General features: G+C 38.1%; 1 protein-coding gene across 6 annotated transcripts in view; it reads right to left on the reverse strand.

Moving 5' to 3' along the window:
• Window positions 1-978: 978 nt before the first annotated feature.
• MUSK (muscle associated receptor tyrosine kinase) overlaps window positions 979-26,534 on the reverse strand; it is a 65,110-nt gene continuing 39,554 nt past the window's right edge. For 2 of the 6 annotated variants that reach the window (XM_023753218.1, XM_023753217.1), the window contains 7 exons: window positions 18,376-18,382; window positions 12,283-12,546; window positions 10,749-10,924; window positions 5,272-5,473; window positions 4,394-4,585; window positions 2,786-2,934; window positions 988-1,670 (listed from right to left, as the gene is read on the reverse strand). In XM_023753218.1, coding sequence (XP_023608986.1) covers window positions 988-1,670; window positions 2,786-2,934; window positions 4,394-4,585; window positions 5,272-5,473; window positions 10,749-10,924; window positions 12,283-12,546; window positions 18,376-18,382 — 1,673 coding nt within the window. Of the gene's footprint in view, window positions 1,671-2,785; window positions 2,935-4,393; window positions 4,586-5,271; window positions 5,474-10,104; window positions 10,129-10,748; window positions 10,925-12,282; window positions 12,547-18,375; window positions 18,383-26,534 lie in introns of all 6 variants that reach the window. The other 4 variants (XM_023753220.1, XM_023753219.1, XM_006088034.3 and 1 more) reach the window with 3 other exon arrangements.

Here is a 26,534-nt window from a genome sequence, read left to right on the forward strand (position 1 = left end):
AATGTTATTTAGAAAGTTATTTCAGCCAGAGTGCTTATCTTTATATAAGAAAAGATATTGAAGATACCTTAAAAGATATTTCCTTTTAAGATAATAAAAGGAAAAAAATAGCTAAATAACTGAAAAAGGACAGAAAGTCCTGGAAAGAGGAAGAAATAAAGATGAAAGCAAAAGAAAAGATACCAATAAAAATTTCAAAGAAAAAGATAAACTTATAAAACTCAAAAACATTTTTTTTTCAGAAAAATGTTAGGAACAAAATAAGTAGATTAAATTTATGACAAGTGCATACAAAGGAAAAACATCTGAAGGAGAAGCACAAAGACAGAAAAAGGAACTAAAAATCACAGAATGAAGCCTTGCTGACTGCTCATTTTATTCCTTACAAACCCCCTATCAATAAAGTAAACCATAGCTCTGTAGGTCACAGACAAATATAAAAGTATGCATTAAGTGCAAGAAAGAAATTCAAAAAAACCAAACATCCATCTTTGGGTGGGGAGACAATGAATGTGTTTTTCTTTTTAGTTTTCTGTGTTTTATTTAAATATCATACATGAAGCTACACTACTCCCAGAATGGACAGGAATTAGCTCTACTAAAAATGAAGCTCTGTATCACATTTCATATTAAAATGTGATACAGCAGAGTATTAAAGTGTAATACTCTGCTGCCAGCTAATTCAGGAACAGAGCAGATGACATTCTTTCCTGTACAATATGTAATACAAACTTTCCCCATGAGGAAGAGTAGTTATCTCTGGTTATCTGACATATTCCTAGCCTGTGTTTCCAATCATTAACTTTCAATAGATTGACCTCCTATCTGAGTTCTGCGCAGTTTTTGTTTTTCCCAAGAAACAAATGACATGCTACTCATGTCTACTATTGTTCTTTCTACCTAGGTCTTGTTGGGCCTCTGGCACTGTGTTCCTCTGGCTCCCAGTCTGAGAGGAAACGGCAGTGTTTTATTTGCACATCTTCCACCTTAGACACTCACAGTTCCATCTGCCCTCTCACACATGCGTTCCAGAATTCGGTGAATACTGGCGAAGCTGGGTCTGTCGGCAGGCAGCTTGCTCCAACACAGACGCATTAGATTGTACAGCTCCAAGGGGCAATTCTCAGGGCAGGAGAGGATGTTGCCATCTCGCACGTAGTAAATGACCTCCTCATGGGCCATCCCATAGTAGGGCTGCAAGCCATAGGAGAAGATCTCCCACAGGACCACACCGTAGGCCCACACGTCAGACTCGGTGGTGTAACGGTTGAAGAAAATGGACTCAGGTGGCATCCACCGGATAGGGATCGCATCGTTCTCATTAGCTTTGTAGTAGTCTGCTGAATAGATGTTCCTGGAGAGGCCAAAATCGGCAATTTTCACCACCATGTTCTCACCCACCAGGCAGTTCCTGGTGGCTAAATCCCGGTGGACAAACTTGCGCTCTGAGAGGTAAGCCATGCCAGCTGCTACCTGCCTGGCTATGCAAAGCTGCTCAGCGCAGGAGAGGGGCGGGGGCCCAGGGCTGGAGATGTGTGCCCTCGGGGACAGGTCGCTGTGACTGAGGCTGCGCGCTGTGTGAGGCGACATGCTGCGGAGGAACTCATTGAGGTCGCCATAGGCCATGTATTCAAAGAGCAGGCACATGGGTTTCCCCACGGCACACACACCTGGAACCAAATAGCATCCTTTGTTAGGTTGGGTTTCCAAAGCGACACACTGGGAAAAGCACTAAAAGCAAGTGACCAGATCAGAATATGGGGCCCTGGCTTTTTGTTGACAGCTTCATAGTCAAATATGGACCCCGTCTCTTTGTGTAAACATCTATTTACCTAATAAGATGCAGGTATCTATCATTCCTCCTAGGGTGCCTTAGCTCCTGACTCTTCCAGTGTTTCCTTCTATCATCCTTTAACACAGTACTTATCCTATGTCATAAGCATCCATTTATTTGAAATTTTCCTCCCCAACATTTTGAAAGTAGAGATTAAGTCTTTTTTAAATTCTGCAAACTGACCACTTCGGTAGACCAGGTACTCAGTGTTTGGTGAAGGAGTTTATGAATGGATGTTTGAGTATGTAAGTAATTCCTCTGTGTTTCTGCTACTTCTCTGAAGAAGGATAGTAAGGAAGTGTCGCATGAAATTTGGGAAGAATAGCAAAAACAATCCCAAGATCTTAGATGAAGTTTTCAGGTTGCTGCCATAAAACATTCTGAAATTTAGGTTTTACAATATTCATGCTAGAAAGGAAAAATGTTAATATAAAGAGTCTTAGAATTAGTATCAGGAGGACATTTTTATATCTTAAAATCTTGCTACATTTGAGAGGGAAACTGGGCAACTTGGAATATTAGATCATTTGGGCACAATTTTACATCACCATAAAAATAGATTATTAGATCTACTTATTTTAGGCAATAATTAAAAGTCTCCATTCAAAAAGGAAGAGAAATAAAAACACTATTATCTTGGCTTATTTATTGTAGGGTTACTTTTTAATTCCAGGGATGTTAGCAAACAGTATATTTCTATGTACTAGGAAGAAAATAAAAGAAATGACAACATTGTACTCTGTAAAATTTTAAAAAGCCAGTTTTTAAAAACTGAGGTGAATTAATGAGATGTTCCACTCCCTGATACAGAATCTAGTATATAAGAAGGAACAGAGACATTTCTCTGGTCAAGGCATGAAGGAAGAAAGCACAAGTGAGGTATGAAGGAGGAAAAACTGGCAAAGCCTCTGTTTTCTGATACAATAAATGTCTTCACTCATATGCTCATACCTAAGAGTTTCACAATGTTAGGATTGTCAAATTCCGCCATGAGGGCCGCCTCCCGTTGAAAGTCGGCTTGCATGTCAGCTGAAGCCTCTTCTTTGAGCATCTTCACTGCCACCATGGTGGACGGTTCATGGGGGAGTAAGCCTGGAGCCCTGGGAGGTTCATTTATTTAGAAAGAAATCAAAGATCAAGAATCGTATTCATAGTCACATGTCTGCATATTCATTTACATCCCCCCATTTATGCAGCCTTTTCCAGAGCCTCAGAATCAAAGAAAGATGCCAATAAGTAGATTGTACTTAAAATTCCTTGACTTCAATTAATAAAAATCACTGGGGCTATTTTCAATATAGATTAAGTTTGAAAAGTTCAGTATTCATAAATTATAGGAATTTTTACAACCCCACAGACTCAATGGGATTATCATTACCATCCTAATCCCTTAATCTCTGGCGAGAACCTAAATTCTGGGAGGGTAGGGACGATGACTTATTCATCTCTATGTCCCCAAAGCCCCTACAATGATACATTGCATATTTTTGGTTTTTAATAAGTATTTGTGTGAGATTTTCATTAAACATGTAAACTTCCTCCCAAGGCCACCTTGAGTGGATATAAAGTTGTGTCCCACCCAAGAGCACCAGATCAAAGAGATAATTGGTGTCCACATTCTCTGGCCCATCAGTTCTGAGGAGCTGCATCATGCAGAGAGGATCTTTTATTCCAGTTCACACAAAGGGCTGGCATTGGGCCTAGTGCAGTGGTCGGCAAACCGCGGTTCGCGAGCCACATGTGGCTCTTTGGCCCCTTAAGTGTGGCTCTTCCACAAAATACCACGTGCGGCCGCGCACGTACAGTGCGATTGAAACTTCATGGTCCATGTTCAGGAGTCGGTTTTCGGCCTGGGCGAGTCTATTTTGAAGAAGTGGTGTTAGAAGAAGTGGGGGTATGTTTGCTGAGGTCGACCCCTCAGATTGAGGACGTTTTTAGCAAACGCCAGTTTAGGAGTACCCTAATTAAGTTAATAACAATGTATCTACCTATATAGTTTAAGTTTAAAAAATTTGGCTCTCAAAAGAAATTTCAATCGTTGTACTGTTGATATTTGGCTCTGTTGACTAATGAGTTTGCCTACCACTGGCCTACTGCATACTTGTTTCTCAAGCTTGTTGTTTTCTGACATTTTTGCATTATTTTTTCTTTTTCTGTTTTTCTATTCTAAGAGCATCTATTTAGTATCTATAAAGGTCAGGCCCTGAGTGGTTAAATAGAAAAACTAGATATTGAAAATTGAAGAGAAGTATATTTGAGAATTATTTACTAAGAATATTGCAAAAAAGTATTTAAAATTATTTTCTAAAAGGGAAAGATGATTAAACTTTGCTGATTACTTATAATTTGAACACTATACAAATGAAGATTCTCCCTATATACACACCCTCCTTTCGAGCAGAGAGGGAAATTACTTAGATTCAAAGTACAGTTCTCAATACAAGTAAGGTTGATGGCATGAAGAATTAACTGCTTTGATAATAACTATTATACATACTGGCCTGGTAACTTTTCAGACACAACGTATTTTAGTGAAGAGATTTATTTACATTTTTTTACCTTGCTTGAAAGACCCTTCCAAATGCTCCTTCTCCAATATCCCTCACATATTCAATATTATTCCTTGGATACTCCAGGCTGAGCAATTTGGGATTCAGAAGGAGTGGCATCCTCTGGTACATGGGGTTAGGATGCAGTCTGTCCAGCAGGAGCTCAGACGGAAGAGTAGTGAGGGTCACTGCTGCTGATTCTCTGCAGGATAAGATAAGATCAGTAAGGAGCTCAGACTCAGGTGAAATCTTTATACTCAGACTTATGTTCTAAAGAGATTTGGCATTTAGTAGGAAACAAATAATACTAAGACAGCCAAAGATCGTTCAGTTTTAGAGCAATGAAGTATTTGGTTTGGTCTAGAGCTGCCGTGGGCAAACTACGGCCCGTTTGAAATGAATAAAACTAAAAAAAAAAGACCGTACCCTTTTATGTAATGATGTTTACTTTGAATTTATATTAGTTCACACAAACACTCCATCCATGCTTTTGTTCCGGCCCTCCGGTCCAGTTTAAGAACCCATTGTGGCCCTCGAGTCAAAAAGTTTGCCCACCCCTGGTCTAGAGTCAAATGTCACATTTTCTCAGGAGTTTTGTCACTGTCCAGTCTAGCAGTGGCAATGGAGATGAGGGGGAAGATGGGAGCAAATTATTGTTTAGCTTCTATGTGCTGAAAATGTCAACCTGAGGACATGTGATCCTATGCAAAAAGTTACTGATATTTTAAAGATCATGGTGGGGTGCTTAATTTTAAAGCAATGTCATGGATGTCATAAAAAGACTGGCATGGCAGTAATATGTATTCCACCTCCCACCCCCTATTCCAATATTAAATATGTAGGTTTTAAAACATTACTGCATGTGGTTAGATTAAACTAGAACCTCACCTTTTCTTATTTTTCCATTGTTTTCGCCTTCGGCAGCAATAAAGAGTGGTTATGGTAAGAAGCGCAAATACTGCAAAGCTGGACATGATAGAGATGATTACAGTCATGGAATATGCAGGTGAGACAGAAAAGGAGGAGGAGGAGGAGGAAGGCAAATTTGGAATGTCCACACTCGGCTTTGAGGATGTCATTGATGGGAATGCTGAAAGTAAATAATAATGCTTGTCATTCAGCCTTAAACTTTTAAATTGCAACTTTTGTATTCAAGCAATCAGTAAACTAAATTTAATTTTAAGAATATGTTTTTATATATCAGATTCTCCCTGGATATATATCTATAAAGTCTAATTTTAAGGCTCCAGTGAGGTCCAATTGAAAGTAAATCCAGCTTACAGGAGCATAAAATTTAAAAAATGAGACTTAGAGAAAAAAAACTTTTTTGGTCACGACCAAAAAATATAGACCTGGGGGAGTCTGAGGATGAGGGGAGTGGGGGGGGGGGTAGATATCTGTAATACTAGCAATAATATGAAAAATAACAAATAAAAGCAGAACAAATAGTTGTCCATAAAAAAACAAACAACAGATCCTGGACTAGTGCTCTTTCCAATGCATCATGTTGTTTGCGACCTGACAGCAATTGTGGAATTTGTTATTAAATAAAGTCTTTTAATGAAATTATACTTGAAGTCAGGGTTGTCTAAAGCTGAGCTTTATACTGTTGTTTTACAAACAGAATAAAATTAATGGAAGAAGATGAAAAATTGGGACACAAATGAGCAGCAGTTAGTTCATCTAAAAATTGGCCACTGTCAAACTCCCATTCAAAAGGTCTATGCAATATAAAAATGAGGTGAAATCTGCATTACTGCTAGAAACCAAAAGATGCCATATGCATATCACTCAGTCGAGTGCAAAGTACATTAGATATCTATAAAACAATCATATTAATTATATTTTAAGTCCTTTTAATTGATTAAGTAAAGACAAGAACATGGATACAGAGTATTTTAATAATATAATTAACAGGAAAGTTTTACTAGTAAAGAATGAAATTTATACCCTAAAAAGAGAGAATAAACCTTATTTTGAAATATTTGTGGAAAAGTGACAGACATGATCTTTTTGTCAGGCCACCAAGGAAAATCTCAATAAAATAAAAAAGCAGAAATTATGCAGATCCCTTATTTGACCAAAATGCAATTAAATAGATTAAATAAAATCCAATAGGACATCTAAAAAAAGAAAATATATTCAGTATCTTTTCCATCATAGAGTAAAAAGTAGCCATAGATACCAATTAGAAAATGACTTACTAATAGGAGGTATGGAATTTGGCCAAAACTGTGCTAAATGATAAACTCATAGCATTATCTCTTTCCATTAGATAAAAAAAAGAAAGAACTAAACATTTATCCCCAGACTTTGGAAAGGAAACAAAAACTACAGAAAACAAAGGAAAATAGAAGATAAAGTAACAGTCATGTACAAGGAGAAATTAATAAGTTAGAATACATATACCACAAATGATAGAATTTAAAATAGGTGAATAGTTGGTCTTATAAATATTAAGTAGCCTAATCAATGGAATTTTAATTTTAAAAACATAGGAAAGGCACAAACATACGAATTAGGAATGTTGAAGGAATTAGACAATAGATTCAAAGGTCAATGAAAATAAAATAATTACATTTTTTAAATCTTAAGGGAAATGCTATTATTAAATTTGAAGAATTAGAAAATCTGAATATAGCTATAACTAGGAAATTTAACCAGTTAACTGCCACGATATTTTGAATTTAATTAAAAAGGGGGGGCGCTAAACTGGAGAGCTGCTAATAATAAAGATGGGGCAGTCATTAAAAGACAGGGAGAAGTGACTATTTTTGTATCTGTATTTTACCGAGCAGTTCATACCATATTTAACATGCAAGGAAATGTAATGTAATTCATAAAGTTTGTAGTGTAATTTCATTAATAAATATAAGGGTAGTTTTTCCTAAAAAAATATCAGAAAATAGAATTCAGTGGCATATTAAGAGGATAATCCATGATAATTTAGGATGATTTATTTTCTAAATGCAAGAATTGACATAGTTTAAACAATAGTTTTGTTTTATGGGTTTAATTACTTCTTCCTTTAGGGATAGTTTTGTTTTGCTTTTCCTTGATTATTGTTTCTGATCTATTGCTCTGGTCTTCCCTAGAGTGACATTAGTTGTATCTTTGGATTGAAATAATCAATTTGGATTTAAAGTTTCTCTCCTCAACATGATTGTTAAAAAATGTTTTTATTTATTTCAGAGAGAGGAAGAGAGAGTGAGAGAAGGATAGAAGCATCAATGATGAGAATCATTGATCAGCTGTCTCCTGCATGCTTCTACTGGGGATTGAGCCCACAACCTGGGCATGTACCCTAACTGGGAATCCAACTATGACCCCTTCATGGGTTGACACACAACCACAGAACCACACTACCGGGCATCTTCTCATCATGATTTTATCTCTTGATCCTTTTCCTCTGAACTTCAGGGGAATTTTATTCACTCATTCATTCATACATTAATGTATCCCCTAAATTAATATTGATTCTTAGGTATCAAGAATACTGTAGTGAACATGACACATCTTAGTGTTAAAGTATTTAACTGGGCCCTAGCTGGTTTGGCTCAGTGGATAGAGCATCAGCCTGTGGACTAGCAGCGGTCACCAACCAGTGGCCCGTGGTTTGAAAGGTTGGCAACCACTGCACTAAAGGGTCCCAGGTTCTATTCCGGTCAAGGGCACATGCCCATGTTGTGGGCTTGATCCCCAGTAGGGGGCATGCAGGAGGCAGCCTATCAATGATTCTCTCTCATCATTGATGTTTCTATCTCTCCCTTCTTCTCTGAAATAAATAAAAATATATTTAAAATGTATTTAACTTGGAAAAGTTAGTAAACAGGTAATTATAATAAAGTGTAAAAAGTGATACAAGAATGTTAAGAACAGGATGCTTGTGAACATCCAGGGGCAGCCCATTCCTGGTCTAGGCATACAGGATACATTTTCTAGGTAAGTAACAAAGTTAAATATAAAGAGTGAACAGGCAATACCAGTTGAAGGTGTCTGTCTGTGTATGGCGGTGGAGAGATAGTATTCTCTAAAAAAGGAATAACATGTATCAGGGCCCAAACCAAACAGTTGTGGTGCCTTTCTAAAAGTACATCTACTAGTAAAAGTTTTATTGTTGAGTTGGGGAGTGTCTATAGGTAAGGCTAGATATCAAATGTAAAATTCTATAATAAATCACCTGTATATTGCATTGTGTTTTTACCACCGTCACCATATATTGGACCCCCTTTACCCTTTATGACCTCACCCCAACCCCCTTTTCTTTTAGTAACTACCACTGTTGTTTGTTTTTTTGTCTCATTAATTTGTAAAACTGATTTTTTAAGAATAGAAAATGAGTTTTTAGGTAATTCATACTTATATCTTTATAATTGGCGTAAAAGGCAGAAATATGGGTGCTTTTTGTGCGTGTTATTCCTATCTAATCTAGGATTAAAGGTCAGTCCCTTCCACACAATAAACCTTCAGTGAACTGCTTAAATGGATGAAAGAGTAAACAGTTGAAGGATAACATAGACCTCAGTCAACAATTAAAAGTCCAATCAAAGTAAACTTCGACTGCTTAGGACACAGACTAGAAACATTTCTTTTTCATTCCTTCAATTTGGGAATAACAATTTGACAGGCTTTCAGAATAATAGATTTTTTTGTTCTTGGTTTTCCCTAACTGCTCTTGTTTAAAAACTCTGAGGCATTCAGTTGCAGCCAGTAGCATTTTTTTTTTAAATATTTTAAGTCTTAGTCCTTTAAGTAAGCCAGTAAAATCAAGTGCTGGCACTTAGCCAAATGCAGAGGTGATTAGGTTTGGAATATGTATCACAGGAACTAATTATGATTTAAGTCTCAGAACACTCAAATCAGAGGAAGCTGACTGACATGAAAAACTTTTCTAGTATCATTCTGAAGATTTCTGCATTTTTGTAGGTTAAAGCACTCTCCGATACAAGTTAGTTTCTAGGACATCCCTTTTCAAGCAAACTTTTTGAATTCTTTCCCAGGAATTTTGAGACAGCCATTTTAAAATTATTTGATTTGTCCCTGTAAACTTTTTATTGGAAATTAGCTGTCTTAAAAACAACACCTATCTTCCAAAAGAGGGATCTGTTATCACAGGTAAAGATCGTGAATTGGCTCAATGAAGAAAAAGATATTTGTTTTCACTCTAGATAATTAGCTGATACAAAAATCATGAAAGCAAAGTCAAAAGTGACATTTTCAATTTGGTGTATTTTATAGCCATGTACTAGTAAGGCAGTGGTTCTCAACCTTCTGGCCCTTTAAATACAGTTCCTCATGTTGTGACCCAACCATAAAATTATTTTCGTTGCTACTTCATAACTGTAATGTTGCTACTGAATCGTAATGTAAATATCTGATATGCAGGATGGTCTTAGGCGACCCCTGTGAAAGGGTCGCTCGACCGCCAAAGGGGTCGCGACCCACAGGTTGAGAACCGCTGTAGTAAGGGATCAAGCAAGCTAATAATCTTGAGGTAGGAGATATCATTTGTATCATTCACTAAATATGCTGCTCTCCATGGCCTAATTAGAAGCTGCAAGCTGAGACCAATGGTTTTTCTTCATGCTCTACCTTGGGTGACTACCTTGAAAAGGATCTGTAGATTTTGTTCTGGACATTATGAAGTATGAGTGTGAATACGCATGCACGACTCTACTTACATACACAGAAGGTTTCAAGGGCACAAACAAAATTACTTACTTGTTAGGTTTTCTTTTTTAAAATCTGAGGGGGAAAGGATAAAAATCTGTTTTAAGTGAGCATCCAGATATCTCATATATTCTGTGAGAGTGCTAAGAACAGCAAGTTCTCTTTCAGCTCTTTGATATGCAACTGGAAAACATTCTTTGTGTTAAATGTGAAAGGATTGCGTCTTGGAAATTAAGCCAGCTGTTAGAGTTCCTCACAAAGTTCATTAAAGCAGCATGCAGGGATCCAGCTTTGTTTTGGGAGGTCAGCACTTTCAAACATGTGGCTTATTTTTGCATGCTTAAAAATCTGCTGCACTGGCTAAGAAAGAGGACTTTATTCTTTTATTCAGTTCCTTAGCCATTTCTCTGCACATTCCAGAAAATAGTACAAGCTCTCCTAAGATCCCCTTCTGAAATAAGGTAAGCTCTCAAGCAGCAGTTAGAAGTGCTCTTTAATTTCTCTTAGAACAAATGAAGTAAATCCTTATACTAGCCTGTGCAATTAGGATTCTGTTATTAGGTATCCACGGGAGGCAGAACTCAAAAAAAAAATTGAAATGCCTAGAAATATTAGGAGATTGAAGTGCACACCTTAGTTTCTTCAATACCAGTAACTGTCTCTTAACCTCCAAAGTCTTGCGAGGACTCTGTTACCTAAATATGGCAGTCTGGTGCAGGCCCGCGGGTCCCAGTGCATGCTGGGGAGCTTGCTGCAGTCGAGCACCGAGAGCAGATGCAGCCCAGGTCTGTAGAGTCCCCTGTGGGTCTTCTCTTCCAGAGCCAGCCATTCTTTTGCACAGAAGAGCTCCTTCACCCCCAGGCAGTATTCTCTAAAACAGTTGATGAAGAGCAACACTTGATGAGTCATGGCATGTTAGCGCCAAATTTGTGGCAGTGCCTAAATTCTTTATTTTCAAAACATCATCCTAGCACATTGTTCTCACAAGAGGGTTTTTGAAAGGACTGTTTTATTGTAAATAATATGAGGCTTTATGGAATATATTATCCTGTCAGATGAAATGGTGTCTCATTTTGTTTGTAAGACATAATTAATGCTACTTTTAAAAGTAAGATGACATGTGAAGTACAGTTTTCTTGGAAAAAATACCAGCTTTCAATTTCAAAAGGTATTAGATTAGGAATCTATAAACTGTCTCCTCTCAGCTTTATAGTAGTTACAAAGGTGCCGAAACAAGGTATACAGAGTTTTAAAAACACACACACTAAAGTCATGGATCATTGTCAGTCAGCTTCCATCCTGGGAAATTTTCCTCTAATCTCGGGGCTAATGGGCAGGGCCTGAGAAACACAGTCCTCACTCTGCATGCTTGTCTTTCAAAACAGAACCGCACAACTTTCCTGGCAGGCTACAGGAGGGCCTGGGAGTCCTTACCCAGCCCCCGCTCCGGAAAAGCTGAGGCCTGTCCCTTGCTGTGTGCTTCCCTGCTTCTCCTCCTGCTCCCATATGAGACAAGAGTGTCAGTACTTAAATTAAAATAGTGGGTGGAATGTATTTTAAAATATATACAGCCAGCCAGTGTGGCTTAGTGGTTAAGTATTGACCTATGAAATAGGAGGTCAAGGTTTGATTTCCAGTCAGGGCACATGCCTGGGTTGTGGGCTTGATCCCCAGTGTGAGGCATGCAGGAGGCAGCCTATCAGTGATTCTCTCTCATCATTGATGTTTCTATCTTTCTCTCCCTTCCTCTTTAAAATCATTAAAAATATATTTAAAAATATATATATATATATATTTACACATAATATAAAGTAATATTCTGAAATGCTCATCTTAATCTCATATTTATTGGCAAATAATGCTGAAACACTTGTAATGTAGTTTTATTTTCCCTTTTCTCTCTTGGCTTACTAATAAGATCCATATTAGTTTAGATTTTTTTTAATTTCATAGAAAGCAAGGATATTTAAGAATATGATAATGTGAACAATAACAAGGGCAACAGAATATTATACCTTTACAACGTTTTCTAGAAGTTCAGGACCCTCGTATTATAAGGTATCATCAGTGATTTACATGGTAGGAGTTTTATCCAATTAATTGCCTTCTATTTTGGACAAAAGCCAGTTTTTGCCTTTACTAATGCACAAGACAGCTTCCACTTTTGAAAACTCTTCCTGTTTGGAGACAGTCAAATACATTCACCCATTTATTTACTTTTAATTTTACCTGCAAATGGGTATAGGAGTAGGTAGAACCCCAGGGTTGCATTCTTGGAAAATGTGGTTACACAGCAAAGCCTCCGCAGCTGGCCGGCAGAACGGGCTCACTGCTCTCAGTTCACTCCAGGCGGTGTGCACGAGTAGTTCTTGGGCCTCCTCAGGGTCCGCGTAGGAGTTGTTGAAGAAAACAAGAGCACCGTTTGCCAGGACAGTGTTACACACCTCCCCTCTGTACTGGGCGCAGTAGCCTTTGTTATCTTTCTGTGGTTTACTGAAAGAAGCAGTGAACAGTGTTCCCAATCACATGCTTTTTCTTAGCATTCAGTCTGCTTTTTTTTTTCTCCAGTTTCCACATCTACATTACAGAAATAGGAGAAAATTGCACTAGCAAATTGGTTGAAATGCTCCATGTGAATACTGTCTTCACATTTCCACCTGCAATTATGTCACCTCTGGCTTACTCCAGAGGGCTATAATGAGGATCAGATGTGATAATGGATGTGGGAAGCTTTGGAAACTGTGGGGATCTTTATACATAGAATTTGAATGCTCTTAGTTAAGCAATCTGAGATTCTTCTTACAAATAAGCTGACATAGGCAAACAAATACATAAAAAAACATATTCATCATGATGATTAAAAAATAATCTAGCATAATAAATACTCTGATCCAAAGCTTTACAGTTTATCTGTGTTAGGATAGTTAAATACTTGGATTTTGTAGCATACATACAACTTTGAGACACTTTCCATACTCAGATTCTCTCACTCACCCATCTTCCCAGCATTCCATCTGTATATATAAAACGCTAAGCTACCAGAATGACCGAACGACCAGTCGCTATGACATGCACTGTGGGGGGCAGGGCTGGCTGTGGCCCCTCCCCTCAGCCAGCCCTGGCCCCCATCCACCCCCCCTTCCCGATCGGGGGTGGGGCCCGCTGGCCAACCTCCTACAGCCCCTCCCCCCAGCCGGCCCAATCGGGGCAGGGCTGGCCAGACCCCACCCGTGCACAAATTTGTGCACTGGGCCTCTAGTTAAAGAATATAAAGAAAGCCGCATAAGTGGAGAGAAAGCATAGGATATGGCTCTCAGAGGAGTGAAGAGCATCTTTAGCTTTGCTACTTTCTCATCATCTGTCTTGGGGAAAGTCATACAGACACTCAGAGTCCCAATATCCTAATCTGTAGAGTGATGTAAATAGTTATTCTGAACTTAGATTATTGTGCATTAATGGATAAATTTATGTGGAGAAAAACTAAGTTCTATAGTGCTAGCACAAAAATAAGGTTAAAAGCTTATCCGCTATAGCAATTGAAGAGAATAATAGGGCAAATAGGCAACGCTGCTGGTATTTCCTTCACATATTCACTGCCTCCTTAATGGAGTGTTGGGAATTATATTAATTCCTATACTCACTTGACAAATACTTATTGAGCACTTGTGTGTAGGCACTATGATGGTTTCAATACATCCTTATGCCTTTCATCAGATTTCTATCTTTAATAATGACATACAATTCTTAAGTTGTATTCTCATTTAATTTGTATAACTGTTGGAAGTTAGCATTTTATTATCTTTATATAAAGGATTCTAAGACAAGAAAATTAAGCAAATTAGAATTTGTGCCAAATTTTTAAAGTGTTAAGAAAACCCATTTGAATTTGAAAAATTGATACTTTAATTAGAAACCACTATTGGCTTTTTAAAAGCAAATCTATTAAATGAGATACAACTCAATCAGGTAAAACAATGAACTTCCAAGAAACAATATACTTATAATGTTTTGTAATATAAAATTTTCCTCTAATCCATACTTGCCTTTTCCTAATTGGTCTACATGAATTTGACTGTGTTACTTCTAGCATGTTACAGGTTTTTAAAATAAAGGCCTTGAATAAGAAAATACAAAACTCCCATGAAAACTTGGGCCAGGTAAGGTTGGGAAGACACCCAGAGAAATAGCGAAAACCCCACCTCTTAGGGAAGGAACTCGGTCTAAGATAACACTAAGAAAGTTTAAGAGAAGCACAATGTGGTGCTTTTAAGAAACTGAATAATAATACCTAATAACCAGAAGTAGCTCAAACAGGTTTACAAAATGGTCTCATATATTAATATAATATCTTGGTAAAAGGGAGGGTGGATAAGTGAAGGTATGACTCTTCACTTAACAGGAAAAAACTGTAATGTAAAAGTTCAATATTTCCCCCACTGTCTCTGAGCTGAGAAGGGTTTATGCATGCTTTGCTGTCACACGTTAACTATTGAATAACTGTTCTTTATTTTTTCTGTATTTTTTAAATTAAAAGCACTCATAATTTTTTCTTTAATCACACAAACAAAAAAACATTTTTAAGAAAACATTGGAAACTGAAAAAAAAGAAGAAAAGAAAAATAAGTGAAAATAGCCTCAGAGATAAGGATTATTAAGTCAGTTACTAAATAATCTCTCATTCTGATTTTCTGCTGCGTCTCCTAAAAAGCCCTACATTTTTTTTAACAACTTCAGTTGACTTGATAGTATTGAGTCTTCATTTCTTTTTGAATATTAGCTACATAATGCAAAAAATAAATAAAAATCAAAAGAAAAAAACAGAATAAGTCTTTAATAGAAATGAAACTTTGGTTGCAGTTTTGGCTTTTCTATCAGCTTGAAGTAAATTAGCCTGTGCAAACCCTTTGCATGCTGGGGAAAACCGTAAAATACAAAGTATATGGTTCATATTAATTTTCTTTGTCTTTGTAATATTTCTGGAAGCATTAAAGACTTACTAGGATTAGCTCTACAATGTAAGAAATAATATACAGGATCAAATACACACATTTTATACATATGATATATGTACATATACATTATAAGTGGAGAGAGACAGAGACTGCCCAGTCATAGTTTCAGAGTTGAAACAACTTTTCTTTTTTCTCTCTTCTTTTGCAGACTTTATAAACCTCAAATTTTATGTAGTTATTAAGTTTTAGAGGCAAAACACAAAGGCATATTGGGCCATTTTGTTACTCAACCTCCTAACCCTATCAAACAAAATTTAAAAGGAGCTCACACCAGCACTTTAGGGGACAAGATAAATGCAAATAACTTCCATTGTTGTCTCCTGTTGTCTTTTGCAAGTGAGGAGACCCCACCCTGTCCGCAAGCAGTTCTTAGGAAGGCCCTTGGAGCAACACCAGAAGCAGCTGGTCCTGTTGTTCATTTGAACAGTGGGGCAGAGGTCACAGGGATCTGTTCGCAGAATGTTAGTTATTTTGGAATGATCTGCCGGACTGTCTCCAAAAATGCTAGTTAATATTTCTCATGTAGCCAGTCCTCTCTCTCTCCTGACAAACTAAACCTGGCTGATCTTCCTTTCTGTAAAGTTTCTCTCTTTGGATATTTGATCTCAAGTCCCCCGTTAACTTCTTTTATTACACACAATTTTCCTTGGTCAAATGGAGTACTTAAAGGAGTCTCACTACACCATTTACTCTTATTCTCTCTGCTTTAAAATGTATGTCACATTTTTAAAAGTGACTGTAGAGTTTCTATGAGGGAGACCTCCATTCCCTTTGAACACAATGCCTTGTCCATGCAGAGGACTAGCTGTGGTTTGTTTGAGATAAGGCAACCCCACTACTCCAGTGAAAATCCACACCTTCTACTGGCCTCCTTAAGGGTGGCCCACCTGTACCTCCTTTGATGTGGAAAAATCTCCTTTCCCTCTATCCCCACTGTCTGGTCTCCCATTGCACTTACCCGACAATGTTATGAGCAGGGTTCTATGCCACTTCCAGTCTCCAAAGCAAACTGGAATATTTTATTCTTTCATGCCTAGTGACTTTGTACATGATTCATTCTCTAAGGCAGTCAACAAATACAACCCACAGGTCACATTCAACCTGCTCCCCGTTTTTATACTTCCTATGAGCTAAGAATGGTGTTTATATTTTTAAATGGTTGAAAAACACACACAAAAGAAGTCAAAATTATATGAAACTCCAATGCCAGTTCCATAAGTTAAGTTTGATTGGAGCAGAGCTACGTTCAATCATTTATGAGTGGTCATACTGTTTTTACCCTGAAACAGCAGAATTGAGCAGTGACAATAGAGACCATAGGCCCCACAAAGCCAAATATATTTAATATCCGGCCCTTTGCAGAAGTTTGCCAACCCCTGCTCTAAAACATAGATCAAATGTCATTTTTCTGAAATGCCAGACCCAGTGTCCTCAAGTAAGAAGCACATGGCCTCCTCTGAAAAATACCTCTTGTGTTTCTTCTGACTAAAATTACTATCTATTTATTTTGTAGAACAGAGAGTGATGTAAAGACAAAATTAAAATTAAAAAATTTTGAAAATTTATTACATTAGCCAAATATATACACTTTGAATATTTGTACATATATCAGTTATAATCCGTATATACATGAGAGTAATATATACAGTTTTATATATACTATAGGTAGTATACATGGTGTACATAATTACAATTAGAATTATTTTATAAATGTTTTATATAGTGCATTTTTACTTAGCATGATGTAAACATTTGCCTATGCCATTATGTTATTCAAAAACATTCTAAAATCACATCAATTTATCTTATTGGTAGATATTGAAATTGCTCATACATTTCACTAATAAATAAAAGAAAAAAATTGTTTTGGATTTTATTGTTCATACACTTATTATTTCCCTAACATAAATTATTAAAAGTGGATTTATCCAATGAATAGATACAACCATTTTAAGTTTCTTAATAAAAATTGCCAAATGCTCTCTAGAAAGGTTATTGTAATTTTCTTCCTACCAACAGAGTTTGAGAGTGCTTGTGTTATCACAAGTGAATAATGGTATGGAATTTTATTTAATGAGCATTATTTGACTACTAATGAGTGTAAAATTTTTCATTTGCACTTATGTGCATGTGAATGATCTACTTCTGTTCTTGAGACCTTGGAATTTGTATGTGCTTCCATTAATATGTTGAATTGTTTTGATTCATTACTTTCTTATATAGTGCCAGGAATAGAGTGAGTGGTTTAAAAATGCATAGAGAGAACAGGTGTGCTAAGGGTCTGTTGGTGGCCTGCATTTTAATTTAACTTTTACCATGCTTATCATGTTTATGTTGTATGTCCCCTCAGTAGCTTATTCAGCTTCACTGTAGAATTCTTAAGGATCAGAACTCTGTCTCTTAGAACTGTGATAAATGAGTAGGTTAAATCTATATGAATTGGGACAAGATAATGAACCAAATTTTTGTATGGAATGTGTTCTTTCATTCCATGTAATTAGGAAGAGTGATTGGTGGTTTAGATCCTGCTCAGTTACTGTGCTAACTGGGTTAGTATAGTCGTTACCAATCTAAGTTCTTGCATCTGTCTACCTGAGATCAGATTGAGGCTTTGTAGTTTGCTATGCAGTTGTGACAATTCTTGGTGCAACAAGTTCCGCATATAAAAATATAGTGATAATAGTGCTTGCCCCATAAAATTGCTGAAATGTTGATATGAGAAAGGTGGCAATCATAAATATACCACAAAACTTAGCTGCTATTATCGCTATTACTATTATTAATTATTCTTAATATCAGTTTCATCATTTGTAAATTTAGTTTTTATGAAAGTCAATTTTACTGCAAATAAAACACTATAAATTGCCAAATATTATATTACAAGGTGATACTTTCTTATCTACAGGATAAAGCAATGAGGGAGAGTTTGGGAATCAGTTCTGGGTTCTCTTTCCAAGCCTATAATTTACTAGCTCTGTAAGTCACTGGAACTCTCCAGTTCAAAGAAACTCTCTTAGTTTCTTTTCTGTACAATAGGGATAATAATAGTACCTATTTCATAGGGATTTCCTGAGGATAACTTTAAGTAATGCATATAAAACCCCAAAAACAGTGCTTGATACACCATAGATGTTATTCAATAGATGTTATCATCTCCATTTTCATCATCACCTTGTAAGAGTATTAAAAGGATTTGAAATTAGAAAGTTTCTGAAAGATTACAGTGCTCAGCAAATAGACAATAGATGGCATGTCAAACAAAAATTAAAAATCAACAAAACAAAACATTGATATAATAACAATGTCTTACCTCCATTCTTATAACAGGAAAGGAAGTTCCCACAGGAAATCAAATTAAAGGGGAAAAGAAGCAAAAATTAGTGCATTTTCATTTTATGGTTGCAAGAGAGAGCTTTGATAACTCTAATTTCTTAAATTTCTGGAACGTTCTCTGCTTCTGCTAGGAGGCCAGATACCATGTTAACAGGCAGATTTGGAGAAGATTAAGAAAATATTGAGTGTCTCCAGGAACTGAATTCAAGTCAAAGCAACCATGGGAGCCATCAGTGCAGTCAGTGTTGTAGCTCTGAATATACCTCCATTAGCTACCCAGGGACTTTTCATCCAGAAAGTAAGATATGGAGGTTAAGTGGGAAGAGGTGACAGGGAGGTGTAGAGGAGAGAAGAAGAGATGAGAAAACTGTTATTTCCACAGACACACTAGCCTCACAGCCATGTGACCTGTGCAGCCACACAGCGTCCTGCGCTCAGAAGGACTATATGCTTAGTTTACCGCACTGTTGTCACCTTCTTGAAATACTTCATTTTTTAACAAGAGACCCTGCATTTTCATTTCACACAGGGCCCATAACTTATGCCCACAGTGTGAAAGCTCAGGGCACTGAGAAAAGGGCCCCTCTCCTCAAGTGAGTTATGGAGCTAGTGGCAGAAATGGACCCAACTTGGACTTTCCCAAGGCAGGAAGACCCTTGCAAGGGTGTAATTTACCAGCATCTCTGAATGATTTCATCTCTTTTTGTATAGGAAATCTAAAACTTCGCACTCTTTACCAAATACTTGATCTATGTCTTCCTGTCCCCCAATTCCCATCATAAAAGTAAGAAGTAAAACATATGCTTTGACTAAATCCCATTTGCCTTAACAGAATGTCTAACTCCTTTTTAAGTTTTCAGGTCCATTTGGGTGTTCTTCTTTTGCTGAGTTTCAAGGATTCTAAAAGGAATTCCTGCCCAGTTGGTGTGGCTTAGTGGTTGAGCATCGACCTATGAACCAAGAGGTCACGGTTGGATTCCCTGTCAGGGCACATGCGGGGGATGTGGGCTCAATCCCCAGTAGGGGGCATGCAGGAGTCAGCCGATCAATGAATCTCTCTTATCATTGATGTTTCTCTTGCTCTCCCTCTCTCTTCCTCTCTGAAATCAATAAAAATATATTAAAAAAATAAAATGAATTCCTCTGAGAAGTCTATCTTCTTGAAAAACCTTGTAAACTCAGAGGTTTGTCTTTCTAATCATCTGTTTGGCATTTGTGAGGGTTGGTGACTATGAAGTTTTTGTAACCTTGAGTGTGTAAGTCTTGTCTGTCGTAAGTGTTTCCCTCCACGTCCTGCGTGGTTCAGGGTTCGGGTCTGGAAGTGGAGCCGCACACAAATGAAATAGAAAAGACACAAGATAATTTGGAAATATTGGGGGACCAGGCGAGCAAGTCCAACTCAAGAGGAAGGACTTCCACTGTGCTCAGGCCTCACCAAGCTTTTTATAGTGAGGGGTAAACAAGGTAGTGGTTACCATAGTTACACAGTTCTTGTGAGTTTCACTTGTTTTGACCATGGTTACACTTCCTGCACTTCCTCATCCCATTAGCTTTCCCAGATAAGATCTAGGGAGTGTTATAAGGTCAAGCCTAATTATGCTAAGAGGACTGTGCCCTTTAAGCTAGGATTTGTTTGTGACTTTGCCAGTAGGTCAGTCCAAGGCTTAACCCTATATCAGTTTCCCACACTTGTCTTTATGGGCTTTTTATTAAATGAGTCTGATGATGAGGCTCAGAAACCAACCTACCTCAGAAACCCAAACCTCATGCCAATTCTGCCACTGTACAGATAGAACAGGTGGAAGGAGACATCAGGAAATTCTTCCAGAGAAATGGTATGTAATTTAGAGAGGTAAAGGCAGATTCTGAGGGCAGCTGAGCAGGGAAACCTGTTGAAACTTGAGGAGGCCAAGGTTATGTATATGAAAGAGCCCTTAATTTAAGATGTAAAAGGAGGACTCAATACCATGGATATGTGCCAATGCCAAGGAGAATCCAGGCATAGTACTTGGGAGGATATAATAAGCTTAGATATGTTTCTATCTCAAGGACAAGTAGGAAGGAAAAATATAATTAATTAAGGGTGCATTGTTGTCTCAAGAATATGAAGAAAATCGGAGGATGCCCTCATATTCTGGGTTCCATGCATTTCTTACTGAAATTTCTCCAGTCATATTTTCTTTGGAGGGAGGATGGGGAAGGGGTCCAAGAACCTTGCAATCATAAACAAGTGCTTTTATCTCAAAACAAGGTATTTTAAAATCCCCCAAAGTCATCAATATTTGTAGTATTTTTTAAATTATCTGGGAAAGTCAGTAAAAATTTGGCTCTCTTCTAAAACATACAGCGACTCTAATGTAAGCAAGCTGCCTGATTATAAAGAGTGCTTAGCTCTTATGCCTAACTGCAGAACAGCTGGTAGCAATCATTGTGGCTCCTGGCTGTTACTCCTTCTTCCTTTCCCCCTTTATTAAAGACAAAAACAAAATACCTTTAATCAATATGAAATCAGATAGCCAGGTGAGTACTGAAAATATTAGGGAAAACACTTAGTAAAGTATGATTGTCTAATCACTCTGCTGTATACCTGAAACTAGTACAAAATAATATTGAATGCAAACTGTAATTGAAAAGTAAAATTTAAGAAAAAAACAGGCCCTAACCGGTTTTGCTCAGTGGATGGAGCGTCGGCCTGCGGACTGAAGGGTCCCAGGTTCGATTCCGGTCAAGGGCATGTACCTTGGTTGCGGGCACATCCTCAGTGGGAGGTGTGCAGGAGGCAGCTGATCGATGTTTCTCTCTCATCAATGTTTCTAACTCTCTATCCCTCTCCCTTCCTCTCTGTAAAAAATCAATAAAATATATTTTTAAAAAAAGAAAAAAAAAAAACAGAAAACTTATAAAGCCACCATGAAATGCCGGAATAATATTCCATTGTGTATATTCACCACATCTTCTTTTTCCATTTGTTTGTTGATGGACACTTAGGCTGTTTTCATATCTTGGCTGTTGTGAATAATGCTGCAAAGAACATGAGAGTGCAAGTATCTCTTCAATATCCTGTTTTCATTGTCTTTTGTTTCCCTAGATATAAATACAGAAGTGGGATTGCTGTGTTATATAGCAGTTTATTTTTAATTTCTTGAGGAATCTCTATACTATTTTTCATAGTGGTGAATCAATTTGCATTCCTACCAACAGTGCTCAAGAAGTCCTCTTTTCCTCACATCCTTGCCAACACTTTTTAATGCTTATCTTTTTGATGATAGCATTCTAGTGGGTATGAGGTGATATTTCATTGTTTCTTTCAAAAAATATTCAGATCCTCTATCCATTTTTTAAATCATGTTGTTTGTGATTTTACCTTTTTAAAGTTGAATGAGGGTTTTTTAAAACATATTTTGGATATTAATTCCTTACCAGATACATGATTTGCAAGTATTTTCCCCATTCCATATATTGTCTTTTTATTTTGTTGATGGTTTCTTTGCTGTGCAAAAGCTTGTTATTTTAAAATAGTGGACTTATTTATTTTGCTTTTGTTGCTTGTGCTTTTGGTGTCATATTCTTAAAAATTGTGGAAGAAAACAATGTCAATGAGGTTGCTACTTATATTGGCTTTTTTGTCCTGATCCTAGAGGAAAAGCTTTCAATCTTTCATTGTTGAGTATAATGTTGGTTGTGGGTTTGTCATATATGGCCCATATTGTGTTGAGGTATGATCCTTCTATACCCAATTTGTTGAGAATTTTTATCATAATAACATATTGTATTTTGTTGAATGCATTTTCTGCATCTATTGAGATAATCATATAATTTTTATCTCTCATTCTTTTAATGTGGTATATCACATTTATTGATTTGCATCACTGGGATAAATCTCACTTGATCCTGGTGTATGTTCCTTTTAATGTGCTATTCAGTTTACTAATATTTTGTTTAGAAACTTTGCATCTGTATTTATCGGGGGCAGTGGTCTGAAGTTTTCTTTTCTTGTAGTGTCCTTATCTGGCTTTGATATCAGAGTAATGCTGGCCTAGTAAAATGAGTTTGGGACTCTGCCACAGGGCCCAGGTTTCTGATGACAAAGAGAAGGCATCTTGCCAACTATCCTGTGATTTGAACCTTTTGGAGTTGTGACTGGAGGGGAAATGCAACTTCCTGGTTCATAAGGAGAGGTTCCAAAAGTTTTTCTGACTCCTTTTGATGACTAACAACAAATGTAAATGAGTCAGAAAGGAGTATATCATATTTCTTAAACAATGCATAAGGATTTGGGCAAGCACATGGAAGAGTTTGGGGAAAATGAATGCTGATCTTTTTTTTTCTTTTCTTGTCTTGTCCTTAAACAGTATAAGTATCATTAAACTTAATCCTAAGCACTAGACCAGATTTTTCCATTTCCAGTTTTCCCCGCCAGGATGAGTAAATAAACACATGGAGCAAAAACTTCTAAGTGAGACACAAAGAATATGACAAAGGGGCTGTTGACTACAGAACACTAAGGGAGGATGGGGTTGAAAAAATAAGAGAAAGAAGAGTCTGAGGTAAGGAAGCATTGCCAGAATGTCAAAGGGAGGCACCATATCTGACTCCAAGCTCTGGTCCTCTGGCCAGCCCCACCAGAGGCCAAAAGGAGAGAGTGACCTGAAGAAGAAATAGAGAAAGCAGGTGCCACAGCCAAGCTATGGAAGATCGGGGGAGCATAAGACCATGCTTCTTTGAAATGATTCTGAATTAGAGTGACTCAACGGATTCCTTTCACCACAGTGGCCTCACTTCTGTAGAACATTGGTCCAGGGAGCACCGCAGAGTTAGAAGGTAATTTCCTCGGTGATGGCAGAGGGACCTTCATGAAACATCTAGCAAGTTTAACTAAAAGAAAAAGTCAAAGTGATGAAGAGAAAATGGCAGATGTCTCATGGTGTTCAGAGGTCTTATTCCATTGTACCATTGAGACACCCTCACTGGATCTTCCTGGGGAAATGTTCGGCAAAGTAGAGGAGCTTAAAATCTCCTCATAGTCAGTGAGATCCACAGGGAAAACAGATCAGAGGCTGAACAAAGGGCCTTATATATTTTTATGACTTAGCAAATGGAGGGAGTTCCTCTTTCCTCGTCTTGGTAACTTTTTTCTCCCATGTGCAGAAGGATTAAAATTTATTGATTCAAGTATAGTACCTAACACTTGCTCAACATGCATTTTCAGGCTCATTGACTAAAGTCAAGTCATTGCTGGTTCCATTGCCCCTACTGAGGTCACTGCTCCTCACCAGCATTCAACTTTGCTGCTGCAGCATATTTCAAGCCCTCTCTGCTGCTATGTGCCAATCCATGAGTTGCTCCCACCATTCATTTACCACACATATTCTAGTGCTATTTTTCCTAGGCTGCTGTTGCTGATTGCCCCCATCCTCTCTCTGGTCTAGTCTCAACATTGACCACTCTTCCCTGAACCCTGGGACATTGCCTTTCTATGCTGCTTGTCCACACCTTAGGGCTCTTTCTACCGTCAGAAAATACGATTTTCTTTTTTAGTGTGGGGGGATGTAGGGGTAGGAAGAGGGAGATTACAGCTTCCTCTGCTGGTATATTCTATTTATTAATGGAATTGAATCAGGTTCTCATTTGGGCTGGGATAGGGATGAAGGGGAAATGTTGCTGTAGATGATATGATGACAACCATGTTCTTTCATCATCAAGAAATCATGTCCACGTGATGAATCTGCCTTTTCCGGGCAAATATACCCATTTTATTAGGTTCTTCTTATTGGCCATGCCACTACCTTCTGTGTACTTATTATGGGTAAGCTCTGAAGGTTGCTACACTAAAGGGGGAGTTTGTGACAAGTCCCTCCAGCTTGGTATATTGTGAAAAGGAGGGAAATAAGGAAATTTAGAATTCAGATACACATTTTATAGATTTCTTTTTTCTGGACCAATATCCTAGAAGAGATGTATATTGATAAATTAAGGAAAAAGCCAAAAGCATAGGGAATTTTTCCTCCGTTTTATTTGGCAAGCTAGAAACAGAAAATCTTATAAAGGTCTCTTACCCTGACATGGGATGGTCACATTAGTGTAAAAATGGTAACATGACATGGTTGGGTAGAGAGCAGGGCTAAGTTGGTAGGTCTGAATCGCTCTTGGATTTTGTGTTACTTGCAAGTGATTCAGAAGTTGCATCAGGCCCCATGAGGGATCAGAAGGGCTGGGTTGGAATTCAACAGGCCTTCCATAGTAGTGAGAGACAGGGTGACCTACTTGCAGAGCCTCTAGAGAGGGGCTTGAAGAATTTGACTGAGATGCAGAGGGCTGTGCTGCTACAGGAGGAACCTCAAAGGGGCTGAGCCAGCCGGGGAGGTCCTCTGGATTCTAACCAAGCCCAGAAATGAGATCATAAGTGCTCTGGCTGTAGACTTCCCTGGAGACCAGGGGGGGCCCAGAGGATACCAGTACATAAATTTAAGTCCCCTTCTCCCATGCCATCTAGGGAAGGGATGGGAAGAGGAAAGGCAGGAAGAATCCTGGCAGGGAATCAACCTTTGAATGACTTAATAATTTCCTGAACTGAGACTCTCTTAAGATTAACAATATTATTTCTTCTTTTCTGCCCAGAGGAGGTGTAAATTTAACTAGATTAGATCAGTTCATTTTTTCTCTCTCTCACTCTACACACACACACACAGAGAGAAAGAGAGAGATTTTTTTAACATTGGATCTTGATCAAATATAAAACATAACATAATGAAACTAAAATAATCTCAAGTAATTAAAAGGCATCAAAATTTTAATTATTTAATCTCCTGAACCTTCTCACGTTCTTATGTTTTGTTTTGTTTTTATCTATCATTATTTGTCTAAATACCTTCCTCAAAATCTCAGACACATCTTAACTCATTCCTCTACCACATTGTCATATTCAAACACTTTATCTAATCTAATAATAGACAAACATGGTAATTGACCCTACCTTCGCTACGCCTCCCATTGGCTAATCAGCACGATATGCAAATTAATGGCCAATAAAGATGGCGGATAATTTGCATACTGTAGGCACAGCGGACAGCGTCATTCCGCCTGCCCCACCGCCATCCAGGCCTGCTACCTGTGACCGGGGGCGGCGGGCGTCCCGTGTGCGACCCAACCTGTGGCTGGCGGGCGGGACCGCGGCGATCCCCGCCACCCACCCCGCCCTCATCCGGCCCTCCCGTGGGGGGCCCAGGGCTGGCGGGCTGGAAGGCGGCTCTGACCAGAACGAAGGCCTGGGTCCCAGGTGCCGGAGGAAAACTGGTGCCAGCAGCCAGGGGGAGGGAAGGTGTGTTGCACGAATCTTTTCGTGCAACAGGCCTCTAGTATTCGAATAAATCCCATCATTTCTATTCTGCTTGGTCCCATGCATCTCTTCTCTTCTCTCTGTACCAATGGCTATTGTTGTTCAGACATTTATGAGTTTTCTAGACTCCTAGAATAGCCTCCTTACTTCTTGCCATGCCTGCCAAACTTCTGACAACCAACATATATTTTTTAAATATTTTTATTGATTTCAGAGAGGAAGGGTGAGAGAAAGAGAAACATCAATGATGAGAGAGAATCATTGATCGGCTGCCTCCTGCATGCCCCCTACTGGGGATCAAGCCTGCAATCGGGCATGTGCCTTTGTCCATAATTGAACCCTGGACCCTTCAGTCCGCAGGCTGATACTCTTCCACTGAGCCAAACCATCTAGGGCCCAACATTTATTAATTTGATAAAGGATATATATGACCATAACACTTTTCCCCTCTAAAATAATTAAATGACTTCCATTGATTGAAGGCTACATTCAACCTACTTAGACTCTTCATAACCCAGCTGGAGCCCACATTTCAAACTTTTTTTCACTCTTCCCATCACTCCCAGTTCCCATCATGCTCTAGACTTGCTGTTTTCTGAATACACTTCCACTTTTTCATCTCATACTCATTACTCCTGCTCCATTCCTTTAAGCACAGCCTTTCTTTTTCTGCTGTACACTGTTTATGCATCTGCCATAGAACATAGTCTCTGCCATCATATATATATGGCTGATTGACTTCCTTTCTAGATTTAAAGTCCCTGAAAGTCAGGGACTTCCTTGTTAATTATCCCATTTGT

This window comes from Myotis lucifugus, unplaced genomic scaffold (genome assembly GCF_000147115.1).
Source record: "Myotis lucifugus unplaced genomic scaffold, Myoluc2.0 scaffold_43, whole genome shotgun sequence".
NCBI classification, from domain to species: Eukaryota; Metazoa; Chordata; class Mammalia; order Chiroptera; family Vespertilionidae; genus Myotis; species Myotis lucifugus.